We start from the raw sequence: 17,820 nt of genomic DNA, 5'->3' as shown, positions 1-17,820 counted from the left end.
TGGTGTTCTTTCGGCATTTGCCTCCTACTGGCTGCTTTTCTATAGAGGTAGATTACATAATAGTCGCCTTGTCAATACATCCCTAGTAACTGAGCAGTGGATAGCTACAGTTCTTCCAGAGTTAACTATGACTACTTTTCCGATTAAACCTCTCTGTGCTTGCCTACCATTTTAGGTGGACGACCATGTCTTGCTAGGTTTGCACTCATGCCACAGTCTTTCAATTTTCAGCTAAAGAATTGAGAAGTGCTCTGAGACCTGACGGTTTGTGTTTTATTTTACAACTTTCCCCTGCTTTAAACTTCTCTACAGCTTTATTTTTGGGTGGTCTCGTGGGTCCCTTGGTTTTCACGATGCTGTTTGCTGTTGAACTCATTTTCAATTATTTTTTTTTCACATGTGGATCACATTTTAAGTCATACGTTTTATGAAAGAGATTGGTTTTGTTGGATTAGATGTGGGGTAATTAGAGTAAGGTTACCTGAATACAACTGAGTGTCACACTTTCCATATTTTTTTATTTCTCAGTTTTTACGTTTTCTTGTCTTTCCACGTCACAGCGATGCACTACTTTGCAATGGCCCTTTCGTGTCAAAATGTCAAAAATACATTTCAGTTAAAGCAGTTGTGACATGACAAAATGTTTAATGGGCATAAAACTTTTGCAAGGCGATGCACCCTTTTCACAAAAACAGTTTCACAACATCACAGTTTCTGTGGAAGCTCACGCTTTGGGACAGTGATAAAACACTGGGAACGTATTAGTGCCTGGAAGTGTTGTAAGCTGCAGCTCTGGTATAAATCCACTTCCCCTCTCAGTGCACGTTAAGAAATCTGCAAATCGCCTAAAATTTCTCTTAAAAAAAAAAAAAAAACTCAATGGACGCCAATGAGTTGTTGCAAAAATTATTGGGATAGGGGGGGCAAACAGAATGTAAATGACTACTGTTATCCCTGGCCATGAATATCATTAGCGCCAGCTGTACACACACCTCTTTCAACTCCAAAAAGACATTACCATGTTATTCATCAGTGAGGTGTGAGTTATTGGCTGATAACTGTCTCCGAGGTGGCAGCAATCAAGTAGTCCCCTAATATAATCAGCTCATGTTTTTTTTTTTTTTTTTTTTTTCTTAGAAGACGACTTAAAAGAACGACTTGATTAAAAGCCAAGGAAAGTATTAAAAAGTACAGTAGAAACCTGGGAGTGCTTATTTGGAGGAGGGTGTAGTCCCCGGACGTCACTCCCACGGAGTTGCAGTGAACGCGGACTTCCCAAAAGTTCACTTTTTTTGGAGTTCGGTCACAGAGGCGATGCAACTTTAGGATTTTGACCGCGCCGCGCACAATAACAGGGCAGCGCCTAGTTTATTCTAAGCCCCTCCAAAAAAATAAAAAAAATGCACATCTTAGCACGATTGTTAAATAGGAAAAGCAGGCGCAGGGAAATGGACTGGCGGTGGACCGTTCTCGCTCTGATCCTGAACTTTCACTTTACCCACGGGTCCCCGTCCTATTATGACCTGCTCCACGGGTCTGCGTACACCGGAGCGGTCCACAGACACAGGAATAGGTGAGTGGCGCCTTGTTTTTCTGTATCTTTGACTTTCCCTGTAATGAGGGTGTGTGAAGAAGGAGGGGGGTGGGAAAAAAAACAGCTTTGCTCCTTTCGTTGCGCAGCTCCGAGCGAAGAACAAATGCGATAAGTTCCGAACTACTTCTGACCGACCGGACTGACCCCGCGTCAGGGGAAGAGTTTCAGCCTCTTCGCGGTGGTTTGCTTCAGACTCTTAGCTTTAACTGCAAATTTATCAGGTTGGGACTAAATGTGGCTCCACTGTTTTTTTTTTTAAAAAAAGTGCGATAAGAGATTGATAAACGCTGGAATGCAACAGATTACCCCTGTATCGCATCTGCAGGAGTATTAGCGCACATCCAATGATGGATGCCCTGAGGGGAGTAGGCGGAGGAGGGATTGGGGGGGTTGCTTTTGCAGACATACCTTAAACACGTGGAACTAATCATGTCCCTTTCTTTCGGTTCTGTGTGGCTTTTTAACAACATCTCTGACTATACCTCCGTCGGCAGGAACTGGTGCGCCTATGTGGTGCAGAGGAACGTGAGCTGCGTCGTGCAGGGGAACGCGGAGAGCTTCCAGGAGGCTGTGGTGGCCCCCTGCCCGGCCTACCAGCCCGACTGCCAGCAACAAGTGACGTGAGCATCCAGGGAGCACAGAAGTGTGGGGGGGGTTGAGGATGCATGATTTTATTTAGATGTATAAGGAACATTGGAAGCAGAATGCTTCCTTGAGAGAGGAAAAAAAAGGTTGGATTAAAAAACTCAGTTGCTGAGTTTTATAAAAAGCAACAGAAAAACAAACACACAAAACTAGACATGCATGACATCCCCAACAAGCCCAGCCAAAAAGGCAAAGAGGCACATGGGTAAATGCAGCTTTCATACTGTAGGTACAGACATGGTGCAAAGTCACAGGTTGAGCTATTAATGATAAAAAAAAAAAAACCAAATTAAACTAAATGTATTTTATTTAATGACTGACATAGGTTTCATACTAATAATATGGTTTAAAGTGGCTGTATTTAAAAACAGGATGTCAGAGGGAAGTATGTGCACTCTAAAAGATACTGAAAAAAAATGACACAAAGAAGAGAAATTGAAATAAGAAGCGTTATATGATGTGTACATCCCCCATGTTTAGACAGCATTAGCTGGTGCAAACTACTCAGCAGGTAAAGGGATAACCTGTTCTCTGGTGTGAACTAAAGCCTGTACACGACACAATGGTATCATCAACAATAATTTACAGCATAACCTTAGCTTATTTCATCCTGTGGAAGAGGTTAAATGAAGTTTGATTACCTTGGTGACCTAGTAAAGTTCAAACTGGGTATTCCTTTTATGAATGACGATTTTTTATTCTAATCTAATTTCAAATCAAATCAACCAGATTTCACCTTTTGACCCAATATTCAGTATAAACTACCTAGCTCTAAAAGCATAAGACCAGGATTTGTTTTGAAGAAATAACACATCAGCTCTATTACTTTTGTATGTGTAATAATGTTTAAAGATTTGTTTTACTATTTAGTTGGATTCATGTATTATAATTCTCAGCAAGCCTGCATTTTTGTAGATCTTTTTTTTTTATGTGCCTGAATGTATTTCTCTGCAAATTCATCAATTCAGGATGTCCCCATGACAACATAATCAGGTCTCTGATTGTTGCTCTGAAACAAAAGACTTTCTCATGTCTTCACTTAGACTCTTTTTTTTTTTTTTTAAGCAGCATTGAGGAGCGGCTTTTATTTTCATCTGTAGCAGGGAACACAGCACTTTTCTGTGGTTTGAAATACAGATTCTAATTTCCAACCAATACATAATACATTCAAAACAACAAATTATTTCAACTGTCTGCCGCTGTCCATGATCGAAGAATCTCCACCGGTAAACATGAGCAACAACTGGAATGACTGTCTGGAACATCTTGTGTCACAACTTAATTATATCGTGTTTTGTGAATGGTTTTCAGTTCAAAGCACATGCAGCCTGTGGGTTAGCTTTGTGGTCCACTTACACAAAGAGATGCAGCAAGGCCCTGTGATGTGGCAATTATTCCGGGAAGCTGTTAAGTCACTGGGCCGCAAGTGTCTGTGCAAAGCATCAAGAGAACTTCAGTTTATCTTCAGCTGAAATGAGATTTGACTTCACATTGTTGATTAGGGGTGAACTTTGAAAGATAACGTCCCCCAGGTATACACTTTTGTTTGCAACCTAGAAAATCGTTACAAGTTTCATTTGGGAAAAGATGGAACATTTTTCTCAGACCTCGTTTTCCAGATGTTCTTGCGTGACATGACCCCAGCCTGCAGGGAAGTGATATCATCCAGTATTTTGCTTATGAACACTTCCTTGGCCAGGAAAATTGAGTTTTTCATCAAAAAAACAAAAATGGTGGGGAGACACGGGGGGACAGATGTTTCCAGTAAAAAACAATAACAGCAACAGTTTTTTTTTTATTTGAACAGTGAAACTATTCCTGAAACGGGGAGCAGGTCAGTTCACACTCAGAAGTCGGATTTCTCCCAGCTTTCAATTGGAAATGCATCAAGGATGCCCCCCCATAGTCAGGATTCAGACTGGAGAAGTTACCCCATGATTCCACATCCTCCGCTCCCATACGTGTCCGTTCCATTCCAGACCGCCTTCGTGAGTCCGTGAAAAGCGAAGCCTACCACTCCGTCTAGCTCCCCGGGCTTTCTTGGAGCCCGGGGAGAGCATGTGCGATAACTGTCATTACAAGCAGAACGCAAATCTATTTGAAGTGGATTACCACGTTTCAAAATAAATGCTGAAATGACAAATCTGCTTCCTTATTTGGTGCAAAAAGAGTCGTTTACGTCCAATATTAAAATAAAACAGTTAATTTTATCAGGAATATAAACAATTTTATCTATTTTGTGGTTAACAGTCTCTATTTGCACTATTCAACTTTGACTGGCCGCAGGTTGTTGACGTTCTTTTTTAGGAATTTTGGAGCTTTGACCCGGCCGGAGTCCAACAGACCAGAACAGATCAAAAAATTGGAGTGGTTCCGTTCCGTAATTTGACGGTAAACGATGGAGAGCGGGTCCGTTGACGTTGGAGAAGTCACAGAGAGTGTGGAAGCGTTCTCATTAATTAACTTAACTTAGCTGCTCCGTCCGTCGAACATAACTGGATCGAACAAGCACGTAGGATGTGGAATCTGGGGCTCAGAGGTCATAGCCAATAGCCATGTAATAAAATTAATTGAAAGTTGCAGGTTTAATCTGTTTATTAGCCGTTTAGATAAGGTTGCATTGTAATAAACACGTGTCACCAGACCTCTATAACATTTAGCCCAAGATTATTCATACCCATGGTAGCTTTTAAATGACAGTTCTTCACATTTAACTGATGAGCATTATTTCTGATAAGATGTGAGACAAGCATGTCTTGAAAGATAATTAAGCAATGTAAAAGAAGTATTCATTTTGAGATTTTTTTTTTTATGTTTCCATCCATATTTTGATGATTTATCTTTTTGTGATAAGCTTCCGGTGTTTGACATTTGAAGGCCCTGTTGCCATCACCTTCATCTTCAGCTCCTTAAACAGATTCCCAATTCAGTTGAGAATCAAGTTGGGGCTGTGGCTTGACTGCTCCAAAATGTTGATGTTACTTCCAGTCACAACAAACATGTCAGTAAAAATATAAAGATTAGACCAACTTTAAATCTTCAAATAATATTTGTTTATTCAGTTTCTAATGTATAAAACAGAGAAATACTCCGTCATCATCTTGTATTGGTTTTGGTTTTTCAGGCTTATGGCTGGAACTTGGGTATGATCCAATTCCAAGCTACGACTTTCAGGACAAATCATCACACTTTTATTTCCTTAAGCTGCAAATTGACTTGTTTTGACATTGACATTTCAAATGGCAAATCATCCTTTGTTATCTTCCTTCATATTACAGATACCAGACAAGGTTTAGACCCACATACAAGGTTGCCTTCAGGAGGGTCACTGAGTTAGAGTGGAAATGCTGTCCTGGTTACAGAGGTCCTGACTGTAAAGAATTAAAACCATCCACAGGTCGGCAAGAAACACAAGCAGCGCCGTCTTACCTCCCACCAAATCCTGGATACACACCCAGACACACACTGAGTAAGAAATGTATGTGTCCTACCATTTAACAAAGAAAACAACTTAATAAAGACATTTTATTTGACATTGTTGACATTATGACATTGTTGTTTGCATAGTGAGAACAGACAAAGACACATTCTCTGTTTGATTATAATTTAATAACCTGTTGCATGATTTCAGGGGCAGGGAGGAGGGAGACTGCACATTATGATAGTCGACATGACGTCACAGATAAGGTGCGTTCCCTCGAAGGTGAAGTTCAGCGTCTCTCCCAGACTGTCTCGGATCTCCAGTCCACTTTAGCAGGATTAACCTCCAACCTCCGCACAGACCTGCAGGACGACACAAAAAAGATGCTGGTGACGCTTCTGAACAACATGCATCCTCCAGCAAGTAGCAACAATGAAGAGGAGACTCCGGCGGTGCTGGACGGGCATCAGGCTACCAGGGGAGGAATTGCTGGAGCGAAAGCACTAGAGAAAATTGAAGCACGTTTAGATGATATTGATAACGCTCTGCGAGGCAAAGAAGAAGCTTTGGAGGACCTAAAGGCAATCACATTGGGTCATGATGGTCAGATACGCGACTTAATGGATGCATCTCAGTCCCAGACTCCAGCCATAGCTGAGTTTGAACGTATACAGATGCAATTTGATGGAAAAATTGAAAAACTGAAGAAAGAGCTGGATGAGAATGTGGAGGCACAAATGGCCAAGTTACAGAATCTTTGTGACGACAAGATCTTGAGGGCGGAAAAGACTTGTGAAGACGGCCATGACCAAGTTCGTGTCAAGTTGACCAAGCTTGTGGAGAGCAAGGAGGCTGATCTGAGGAAAGAGATCCGAACAATCCGTCTGAACATGGCTGCCTCAGATGGACCTGTGCAGACACAAAGACAGACAGAATCAGAGAAGAAGGACTACAGTGACCATAAAGACATTTGGCGTGAAATTGATCGCATAGCAGAGGCTTATCAAATCCTCAACGTCCGTTTTGACAACGAACTAGGACGTTTATCCTCCCTTCAGGACCTTGGTGACTTAGGTCTACTGATTCAAGAGCTGGAAACACGTGTGAATATGACTGAAGAAAATGCAGCAACTCATTGTTTCTACATTGAAGAGAAGTTAACGCGAACAATTGCAGATGAAGTGGAAGCACTCCGACAGCTGCTGGATCAGCGTCTGATCAGCACTGAGGACCAGTTCACGAACATCCTCGTGGAAATGAGCAACAAGTCCTTCCCAAGAGGGTCCGACAACTCAGTGGATGCTCTCCAGGCAGAGGTCAACAATAACAAGGTCCTTCTCCAGGACCTAAAGGAGAAGGTTAAGGCGGCTGAGGAGTTGTGCACTGCTGGGTGTGCAGGCCCTAAAATTACAATTGATCAAGGGAGCAGTGTCCTCACGCCTAGTCACGTGGACAACATTGTGAAGGACCTGAGTCGGTACAGGAACGACTTGGATGTTCTCAACACAGATGTTAATTCCAACAAAGAGAAGCTCAAACAACTGGAGAACCTTTTTCAAAGTCAGTCAGTCGGAAACGAGAGACAACTAAAGACTATGGAGGATTTCCAGAAGGGGCTGATCAATCTTCAAGATAATGTGCTTGGCTTGGCTGGCGCTGTCAACGAGCTAACTGACTCCGTGAGTAGATCCAACCAGGATATCCAAAGAATAAACTCAACGTGCTGCAGTGCAGAGCCTACTGGCCGTGAAGGTCCGTTACAATCCAGATCAGCTTCAGTTGATGGCACCAGCCGTCAGATACAAGACCTGAGGAGCCGGCTCGATACGCTTAGCACACAAGTGTCTTCTGAACTGAACAGTTGCAGGCAAAACACCCAAGGCGCTTCTGATGGGATCTCAGCAATAGGTGGACGCGTAAGCCAGCTCGAAAAGATTTGTGGAAGGTTGGACGGCGTTTCTGTTAACATCAGAGAATTGAAAGATGGGTTGGAGAGACATGTTGGGGGCCTGCAGAACTGCGTCCAAAGGATGAACGTGACTTGTGGGAATCACGGAGCAGACATCGCCGCGCTGTCCAATTCCTTGCGGAAGCTCCAGGCACAGATGTCCATGATAACCAAGCATGTTTTGAAAGACGTCGCTGCTAAAGAGCCAGGTGAGTTGACTTTCTGCCATCACTTGTATTGTTTAGGATTTATGTTAAGGGAATTACAAAAAGTAAGTTCAGTATCTCACTTTCAGTGCCATTTAAAATGAGCTTTATGAAAGCTTAGTAAGGTGGTTCGATAGATTCATATTATTTTAATGAGTTATGTACAGTTGGTTGGTTGAGTGGTATACTGTTAAATCTATATCTAACTCCATACATGGTTTTAGTTGGGTTGCACAGTTTAGCAGTAGGTCTGTTGCCTTGCAGCAAGAAGGTCCTGGGTACGAATCCCAACCTGAGGTATTTCTGTAGTTTGCATGTTCAACAGCCAAAAAGCATGACTGTTAGGTTAGTTCACCCGCTCACTGTATGAGTGTGTGCTTGCGTGGTTATTTGCTCAGTGTGTCTCTGAAGCCCCTAACCCCCCCCCCCCCCCCACACACACACACACACACACACACACACACACACCCCACCCCTTCCAGTTACAGTCAGGGCTGCACTAGGAATGCACAATATCAGGAAAGCATGTGGCATCCGATGATGTACCATGAGAGTTTCGATGACCATATGAAAGAAAACACATTTTATACTGATTCATTGCAAACATAGACCTCAGACATGGTGATCACTTCAACCAGATACTGGACCAGATAATTTATTTAAATGCAATTTTGATGAAATCACGAGTTCAAAACATCCGACCCATGTATATATATATATATATATATATATATATATATATATATATATATATATATATATATATATATTATATCTGCTGTTTTGTCTAATAAATAACATTGGCATATTAATGCCGTCTTGAACATTTCTACTGCATGAAACAACACGTATCACCAAATATGTAACTTGTATTCTGAGCCTGAATGCTCCAAACTCACATTATCAGCCAGTATTTATTGCAGTCCCAGCAGTTCTTGGTTAAAATAGATATTGCATATTCTGGCTTTGTGATATATTGTGTGGCCACAGTTAGAGCGTCTCAGGGTTTATGGTAGGCTTGAGCCTTAATAGTTCCTGAGTGGTTTCTGAGTATCCTGATGAATCTTCACTCATCTGAGCGTTTGGGTCGGATGTTTTGAAACCTGGAAACTTTTGGGTATTCGAACAGGGTGATGATTTCAAGCACAATCAAAACCGGATTTTGGAATGGATAATATTAAGCTTCTGGAATGGCTCTGACCTCGATGCTGTTGAAAATGCGTGAATTATGCTTTATAGCTTTGCCCCTGCAAGCGCAGCAACCAATTTAAATGAGCTCTACCATATTTGATAAGAAGAGTGGTAAAAGATGCAGCCAGAATTAGGCCAGCTGGTTTCCCTGCAACTTGCTGAGGAACATTCATCCAACTATGTATATGATTATTTGAGTCTGTATATGATCTGGACTGACAACAAGATCCCCTCTGGATATCAAGAGAGACATTGGTAATTACAAAAATCTGTGACACAACTTTAATGTAGCAATAGTGCATACTGTAGGAAAGCCTTTTCTTGAGAATCAATTACGTACTAAATGACAGATGCATCTCTGTACAGAATGATAAAGGGCCATAGTAAAAGAGTTCAACTCTTCAAGGCCTGAAAATATATTCTTCTACTACTGGAAGGAAAGAATGTAACACAGTATCCTTGCTTCATTAACTAGTAGAGTTATGTTGCCAGGGTGTGATGACAGTAATTGGCTTAAGATTATGGTGCATTTTCTTCTCTTGAGCAATCATTAACAGTAAAGTGCGCAGTGAACTCCCTCATTAGTGCAGTCAAGCCAGAAATGAATCAAAACAAAACGACCAGTTTTATCTAGAAACGTTTCGTATTTTCCAGTTTCCTCGTTTGAGTTTATTAAGTGCGATTAACATCTGTGTAAACACAAATCTTTCCTGAAGATAACCCTCCATGTAATGCATTCTGCATTGCCTGGTTTAAACGCAGCATTAGAGAGGAAATGATCAGTTCCTTGCGAGGGGCTGCAGGGTGTTTCCTATAGTGGGAGGTCACGAGTTCACTGGGCCTCCTCTTTTTCGCCTTGACAGTGTCATTCAATATGCCCTGTCGGCATAAATCAGAGGCCCACACTCGAGACTTCCTTTGACTTGTGTTGGGTTGAATCCATTTGTTTTATTATAGGAAAAGAGGCAGATAAACAGAAGAATGTAGTTTTCTCTATTTCATTATCGATTTCCCCCTCCCGTTGCAGTCTGAGTGCACAAGCCGCCTGCTCTATCCTTGACATCTCTTCTATGAATAGTTGGGAAGGAGCTGTTAGCGAGCATTCTTTCATTTCGCCGTGATATAGCTTTTTTTCACGCATACCACAGCACTTCAGACCTTAACCTCAGTTCCGATTCTTCCAGTGCATTGAACGCACGCATTAAACCTCCCTTCCTGCTCTTTTTTCTCCAAACACATGCACGCATACCAAGCTGCAGAGATTCCCGTACGCTGATCTCAGTCCGATGCATGGAATCTGGTACTCATTAAGAGCCCTGACTCACTCACGGCTGAAGTCAGCCTTAAGAGAATGAGGAGAAGCAGGGCTCCACGCCCAGGACCAGATGCTTGAACTACCCAGAGATGTGATGTCACAGCTGGGGCCCCTATCGTCGGTGCCTCCCTTTTCTTACGCCATCGTCCAAAACAACAACTTGATGGAGAGCTGGGGAAAAGAATGGTGGCAGACGGATTAATGTTTGTGGTGTAGAGATGGATAAGCATGAGGGGAGTTTTATGTTCTGTCTCTGCTTTGGCAAGATTGATTTCATAACCTCTGTTGCTTTCCAGGATGTTTAATCCAAACTCCACAAGCTTTTTAATTTGAATTAAGATACATTTGGTCAAAGATGAGCAGCTCTTTCCTGGTAATGTTACTAATCTGGTAACAGTGCCTGGTAAAAGTATTCATACTGCTGGAACTTTTTCACAATTTGTGTTGGGAACCACTGGGAAAAATTGCAATTTGGCTTGACAGACAACACAAAATGGAGCATAATTTTATGGTGGAAGGAAAATGATACGTAGTTTTTAAAACATCCTGTAGGTAGAAATCTGATAGTCGTGGTTTGGACTTTTATTCAGACTCCTCTGTAGTGATATTCCCAAATAAATCCAGTGCAACCAACATCCTTGTAAGTAAAGATCGTGTGTAAATTAATCTCAGTAGAAAGCCAGCTGTACTGTGAAGCCCTCAGAGGTTCACACAACAAACTGCCTCATAAAGACCAAAGACACACCAGACATGAAAATAATTTGAACCACCTAAATTCAGACTTTTTTATGTTTTTTTACTCGGTCGCGACCGTTTGAAACTGCAATTATGGCTGAGTGCTTGCATGTTGACTCACCCTAACCCAGCTTACTCTGTTGCTATAAGACTATCTTAAACTAGACAAATAATGGGGAAACAAAGCATCGCTGCAAGCTCTGCCGTGTCTAAATGTAGTAAAACTTCTAACCTCTTGAGCTCTAAGATAAATTAACGGCAACTTTTCTGTCAACTTGTTGCCTTGGTAACTGGTTGTGGCCAAGAAACATTTCAGCGCCGAAGCTCTTGTAATACACTGAACTGTCATGGGTAAGATATTTTTACACAAACTTAATAAACAAAGCACCTGATGTTAATTAGTGTGAAGGAGCTAACTGGGAGAACTTGTGACTATGACGCAGAGATTTAATAATACCATTTCAAAGCATAGGTATTATTTTAATAGAGATATTTAAGTGATATATATCGTACTCAGAACTTGTGGATTACTTGGTGGAGGTGAGAGTAATATCATTATTAAGAAATAGGAAACTACAGAGCTGTAAATAAGGGCTAAAAGAAAATAAAGCAGAAAAAACGTAAAGGACCGGTACACTAAAGCCTGCAAGCGCATTCATTTTTCACAGACATATAGAACCAAAGAAGAAATGTTAGATGCCAAACGTTACTTAAACTTTAAAAGCTGGCCAAAATTAATGATTACAGAGCTAAACTCTGCGCTGAATCTGAAGCAGATGCCAAAAAGCAACAGATGTTTATGTAAATGCCAGAATTCGCTTGCAAAAAAGGAACTACAATAAAATATTTACTGTGGTTTTTGGCCTCATAAATGGCGACAAAAACAATGGCCCTCTGCACTTTGCGAGGTCTGTCTTCTGTCACTTGTACCGGTCGTGCAGATTCCCAATTTGCAATCTGGTGAGCATAAACTCAACATGAAACAAAAATCAGTCTACTGAGTGCCACAACACTGAACCTACAATGTTTTGTGAAGAACATCACTGAATACCTCTTGAGTTGATTCTCTCTGCGACATTTTTTATTTTATTTTTTTTTACCATCTTTTGATTTTCAACCTTACACGTTTAAGTTTGGTTTTCAGCTCCCACGCAGAGACACATGACAAAATAATTGGGCCATTCCTGTTGGGAAGAGGATTTGTTTCTGTTTTTTCGGCATGTCAGGCACACCCCAATTTTTGTAATAGGCAGCAGCAGCCAAAAAAAAACAAAACACCAACTATCATTTACCATCAAATAACCCTGCGATCCTTTTCAAACCTTCTTAGTTCAGGACCACCAGCACTTCTGTTGAAACAATCCGGGAGTGGGGACTAGGTAACCTGGCAAACCAGATTAATAATGTGTAGCACTCACCGTTCTGCTTATTATCAATCTAGGACTGCTCCCATCCAATCCGTTCAGGGAAAGGGGGGGCGGCATTCAACAAACCTTTCTGAGCGGACTGGGAGAAGCGACACCTAGTGCCCGCCTACCAAAGTTTGGTTTCAGACAATCACGGCATCTAATTAAAATGTCATATGCAGGTACAAACATCTTTGCCATTCAAAAATGCACAAAGCGCTTCTTGCTGTTCTCCTTTTTAAAGAAGAAATCGGGGATTCTGACAAAACAGGTTTGATAGCACTGAGCTATGTTATACACTGGAGTGCTAATCGCCCGCTGTTAGAACGAGTCGCTTTGAAGCCACCAGCCGCCATATTGGTACTCCCTATTTCCCTCCAGTAACTAGGGAATATGTGCGCTACAGCATCGAATAACGATGATTTTCTCATGTTCAGGGGGGGCTTAAGACTTTTAAAATGCCATATGCTTATATATATATATATATATATATAACATTTATAAATATATAAATAACAATATACAAAAACATATATTTACATATATGTATACTTACGGGCAAGGTTAGACACTAGTAATCACTTCATAATCACTTCATACCACAACACAGCTAAGTGACATATGTATACCACTAATGACTGCATATGCATATTCAGCACATGCCAAAGCCATCATGGAAGCATTTTGCATCCATCTAGTGGTAGAAGTTATGTATGACTAATTTCACGAATTTGCATACTAAATAACTCATTTATTGTATGTCCTATTTTCAAATCAACAACCTCTCTGGCCATGAGGGTGTATTGTGTTTTATAGACGCTAACTGAAACGTGTTGATTGACGACTCACACTGTGATTCTACGCCGACACACAGACCTTGCAAATAGGTGCCGGCATAACAGCTGTGTTTTAAAACTCCAGTTCTGGAGTAGACTAAATGGCACAAATAGCCAGTTCCTAACTGGGTCAAAGGTGACGTTTTTGTCATTTGGCAAAATATCCACATCTAACATCGCTCTTTGTTTGCCTGTTTTGTTATATGAAGTGCTTATAGTTGAATGTAGAGTTTGATGAATATCAGGGATCCATTGGTAAAATGAGGCAATAGCAGCTTTAATATTAGAAAATACATTTTCTTTTAATTTCCAGGGATACGAAAATGTGTTTCATATGGGCACAATGCTGCAGAGCTCCATGCAGTTTAAATCCTCCATCGATAGACCGTTTAGGCTTTTGACTCAAAGCCACCGAAAAATAAATAAATTATTTTCACGTATAAGTTGATTTCGTTGAACCAAAACTGTCAGACCAACCCAGTTTTCTGTAAAGTATTGCCCAATGAGTTTGCTGACAAAAATGGGGCTTCTGTAGCAGAGAACGGTGAGGTTTATTTATTTGCACTAAAATCTGATCGCTTTATCTTGGTCAAGGTGATGTGCATTTAAAATGGAAGCATAATTTGTCTTTAGCTTTTCTAGATCAGCGGGTTATAAATTCATAGTTGAAGCTTTGCTGATCCACAAGCTCATGTATTAATGCAGTATTTCTTGCTGCTGAGCTATTTATATAAACCGAGGCTTCGAAATCAGTGTTTTGAGAGTTTATCTCCCTCATAAACCTAGCAGTTGCTAAAAATATAATACCTTAAAGGCCATCCGAATGTCCTTGTGTAGCTGCTGGACATATCAAAATGTTTTTTTTCCCCCTCATGATTAGGTACTGCTGACAATGAGGCTAGCTAGAAGTTCTCTGAGTGGCCTGGCTGGTGTAAAAGATTTCTGCAGAGCTCCATAAGGTTAATGACAAGTAACTTGATGCAGTTGTTGGGACTTGATTATGAGGACCATGTGTGATCAGGATGAGAAAAAGAAAAAAAACATGAAATGGAAGCACAAAAAATTATAGAACATGAAAAAAAGAGCAATAAACTCAACAAGATTATCTCAACAGAGTCAGACAAGGAAGCAAACAATACAAAAGACCATTAAAAATCAATCCCAACAGTCACTGCACAAAACCCACGGTCCCAAACAAGCACAGCCTTTATTATACAGAGGTTTAGGGCTTAGATTAAATATTTATTACTATCAATTTTTTAACACCTCAGTACAACCCTCATGTAAGTGCCCCTAAAGAAACCATCAATGCACATCACCCTGGTTACCAAACTGCCAAACTCATTTAAAGTGAAAGTGAATGTTTTCCTCTTAGAAGTAAGACTAATAATTTAGGCATAGCTATCAAATGTAGGATGACAGAAATTACAGACATTGTAAACCATCAATTCATTCTCCCTATTTCACACTTACTAGTAGCAACGTATGCTTCTGAAGTCTTCGTGTCTCTGTATCCATATAAATTTAAATGGGAGAGTTTGCAGGATAAAGATCAGCAGAATAAAGCTATTTCTCTGCTGGGGAGCAGTTATCAATTCAAGCCATCTGGCTACATTGTTCTGGACATTACTGAGTGCAACACTGGGGTACATATTTTACCCAAGAAAACAAAAACAAGGCAAAGAAGTGGACGCCCTGCAAAGAATAACCCATTGAAAAGAACAAAGATGGTGGCAGAAACAAGTGCTCTTTCATAATGAATGAGTGGCCTTGTGCTGCTGCACATGTGGATGAAGCCGCTGAGTTTGCGATATCGGTGCCCTCCTTAAGGTAAAATCTTAGTGACAGATTTTAACACATTTTTCTTTCTTTGCTTGTTTGTTTTTGTTTTTGTGCGTTTGCTCACTTATGATAAGCCGGCTTCAATCTTTTAGGTGTTACTAAATTAAATCAAGGTTGATGAAGAAGATCCTGGGCAGCGTAGCAAACTGTTATCAAGGTATAAAAAGGTGAAAATAAACAGCAACGGAAAAAAGGGATCGAAGCTCTCAATGGCTGTTTAAAGTTTAGAGTAACTCAGCATTGCCCTTCCCCCTCCTGTTGCTGTGCGCTGCTGAAGGACGGCTCCGTCGCTTTTGCACTGCTTCCAAGAAAGAATTAGATGGCAATGATGTGGAAACAAAAGGAGCGCCTTGTGTCATCCGTAATAAAGGAAAGAGGTTTTAAACCTACCACTGGCACGCTCAAAATCTGCATGTCCGTCAAGCAGGGGGGACTGCAAGAATGCCACAGCACATAGCCAACTCATTAACCAATTAGTATCGGCTAATGCACAATAAACGCCATTAACTCCTTTTCCCACAACAAACTAAATAAAGCGTGTGTTTTTTTTATATATATTTGCTTTAGTCTGTTTGTCAAAATCACATTAAAATAAATCCTATTGATAACTAAAATCAAAATGTTCAGCAGTTGGATTAACTGCTGTTATACATTTTTGTTATAACTTTCAGGTTAATACCATGTTGCTGTGAGACGATGTTATTTTTATTTAGGGTTATCATAACATGAGAATCAGACTTAGCTGCATCAGTACTAGTATTGTCCTTTGGAGACAGACAGGTGTGAACTTTGACAAAGTAAAAACCACTTCCACCACCTAAACTTGTTCACAATGCTTTGGCTAACTCTGGCGTTTCGGGTCAAGTCACGTTAGATATCTTGTTAGCTATATCCGCTGGCAGTACTTCTGGACACGGACACGGGAGTGTTAGCAATCCTTCCTAAGAAAATGAAACTCATACAAGTCCTTTGAGAGTAATTATCAGTCTCTTGGTCGAAGCGCTGTAACCCCAAATCCCACTAAAAGAATGAGCTGCAATGTGTGGCTCAATCGAGTTTGGAAAGGATAAAGTTTGAACAGAGAAAAGATGTCCACACAACCTCCCAGCCCTAATGGTGCGGTGTTGGTTGCTTCTCAGCCGTCGAGCTCATATTCTTCACGTGGTCATATGAAGACCTCGAGGAGGCTGAGAACAGATGAAGTGTTGTAATACATAACTAAAAGATTAGCCTTGCCCCGGCGCGGTGTGACTGCTGAATGGAATTGTGTGACTTAAGTTGCAAAATGTTGGCACTGCTCAGCTGCAGCTGCTCAGTCCTGCACAGACAACTTGCGGCTGTCTGTCTTTTAGTGTTTTCACCCTCCATGGAGTTGACCAGAAAAAAAAAAAAAAAAAAACTCTGTGCAAAGGTTTTCATATCCTCTAATTTTATTTTGTTACATTCCAACAAACACATTAAAAAATCATTATGGGATTGGGATTTTTGGGAGCTGAGATAGTTGGGATTTTATGTGATAATAAACTGTTAAAATAAAATAAAAGAACAATAAAAGGTACTTTTTTTTTAATCTGACAAATGTGGTGTGTGTTCAGCAACCTCCCCCCCCCCCCCCCCCAACCCCCTTTAGGTAATGATTTTTTTCAGAAACCACCTCTTGCTCTAATCACAACTGCAGGTCTTTTGGGGGCAATATTCCAGGGGCGAAAGAAGGATTTTCTAGAAACGTGTTTAATATGGGATTTAAATGACATTTCCTGGTCCAAAAAAATCTTTGCACATTCATTTTTGAAAAATAATCCAATCTCCGTTAGATATAGACCACAGAGTGAATATCGTCTTTAGAAAATTGGGAACATATTGTCAATTAGATTTGGACCTGGACTTAAACACCTCAATGTGTTTTGCTATAAACCCCTCCATTATAGCTCTGGCTGCATGCTTAGGGCTGTTGTCCTCCTGGAAGGTGAACCTTTGCCTGAGTCATGCAGTTTCTTTTGTTCTTTCCCAGGATTTATGTATTTTGCAGAGTTTTTTTTTTTTGTCACACAGTGTTTTACATGCTGGCAATAAAAATTGCATTTTATCTACAGGAGTCAGAGTTCACAGAGCCGTATACAAAGGGTATACCACATTTGTGTTAAATAAACTTAAAAAATATATATATATGGCCTTTTCTTGATAGTTCTTGATACTGGTTTATCAAATAAAATCCCAATAAAACACGGAAGGTTTTGGTAGGAACATACTTTTGCAAGGCAGAGTAAATACTTTAACATTGAAGTGATTGTGCAATAATCTTGGAAAAGTTTAAAGTGCAACACATTAAAGGATATTTCAATGCACTTTAGTAAGTTTTTTCTAGTTTTGCAAAGTTTGTGCTACAGTGACGGATGGACCTTTTTGTACTTGTTTGATCCTCAATCGTTTTTTAAAAGCACTTGTCTCTTTCTGTGGGTCCCTCTTTACTGTCTCACCGTAGTCTCTTTCTGAACTCTCTTGCCTTTCAATTTGTCCTTCCAGCAGTGCCAGTGGACTTCTCTTTCTCCTCAAGCTCCACTCTGTGCTATAAGTGTGTATTGACAGAGGAGGCCATCAGAAACCCAAAATGAAAAGCGGGGATAAAATAAAGGCTTTGATTTCATGGATCAATGCTTGGCAATTGATCACCCTTGCTTTTT

General features: G+C 40.6%; 1 protein-coding gene across 2 annotated transcripts in view; it reads left to right on the top strand.

The window, feature by feature from the left end:
* Positions 1 to 1,231: 1,231 nt before the first annotated feature.
* emilin2a (elastin microfibril interfacer 2a) overlaps positions 1,232 to 17,820 on the top strand; it is a 32,805-nt gene continuing 16,216 nt past the window's right edge. The window contains exons 1-4 of one of the 2 annotated variants that reach the window (XM_012879345.3): positions 1,232 to 1,573; positions 2,089 to 2,214; positions 5,518 to 5,708; positions 5,871 to 7,817. In XM_012879345.3, the coding sequence (XP_012734799.2) occupies positions 1,401 to 1,573; positions 2,089 to 2,214; positions 5,518 to 5,708; positions 5,871 to 7,817 (2,437 nt within the window). In that variant the 5' untranslated portion in view covers positions 1,232 to 1,400. Of the gene's footprint in view, positions 1,574 to 2,088; positions 2,215 to 5,517; positions 5,718 to 5,870; positions 7,818 to 17,820 lie in introns of both variants that reach the window. The other variant, XM_012879344.3, reaches the window with a different exon arrangement.

Source organism: Fundulus heteroclitus, chromosome 6 (genome assembly GCF_011125445.2).
Source record: "Fundulus heteroclitus isolate FHET01 chromosome 6, MU-UCD_Fhet_4.1, whole genome shotgun sequence".
Classification (NCBI taxonomy): Eukaryota; Metazoa; Chordata; class Actinopteri; order Cyprinodontiformes; family Fundulidae; genus Fundulus; species Fundulus heteroclitus.
Note: the sequence above shows the minus strand (reverse complement) of the source record. Positions and strands in the feature narration are given on the sequence as shown.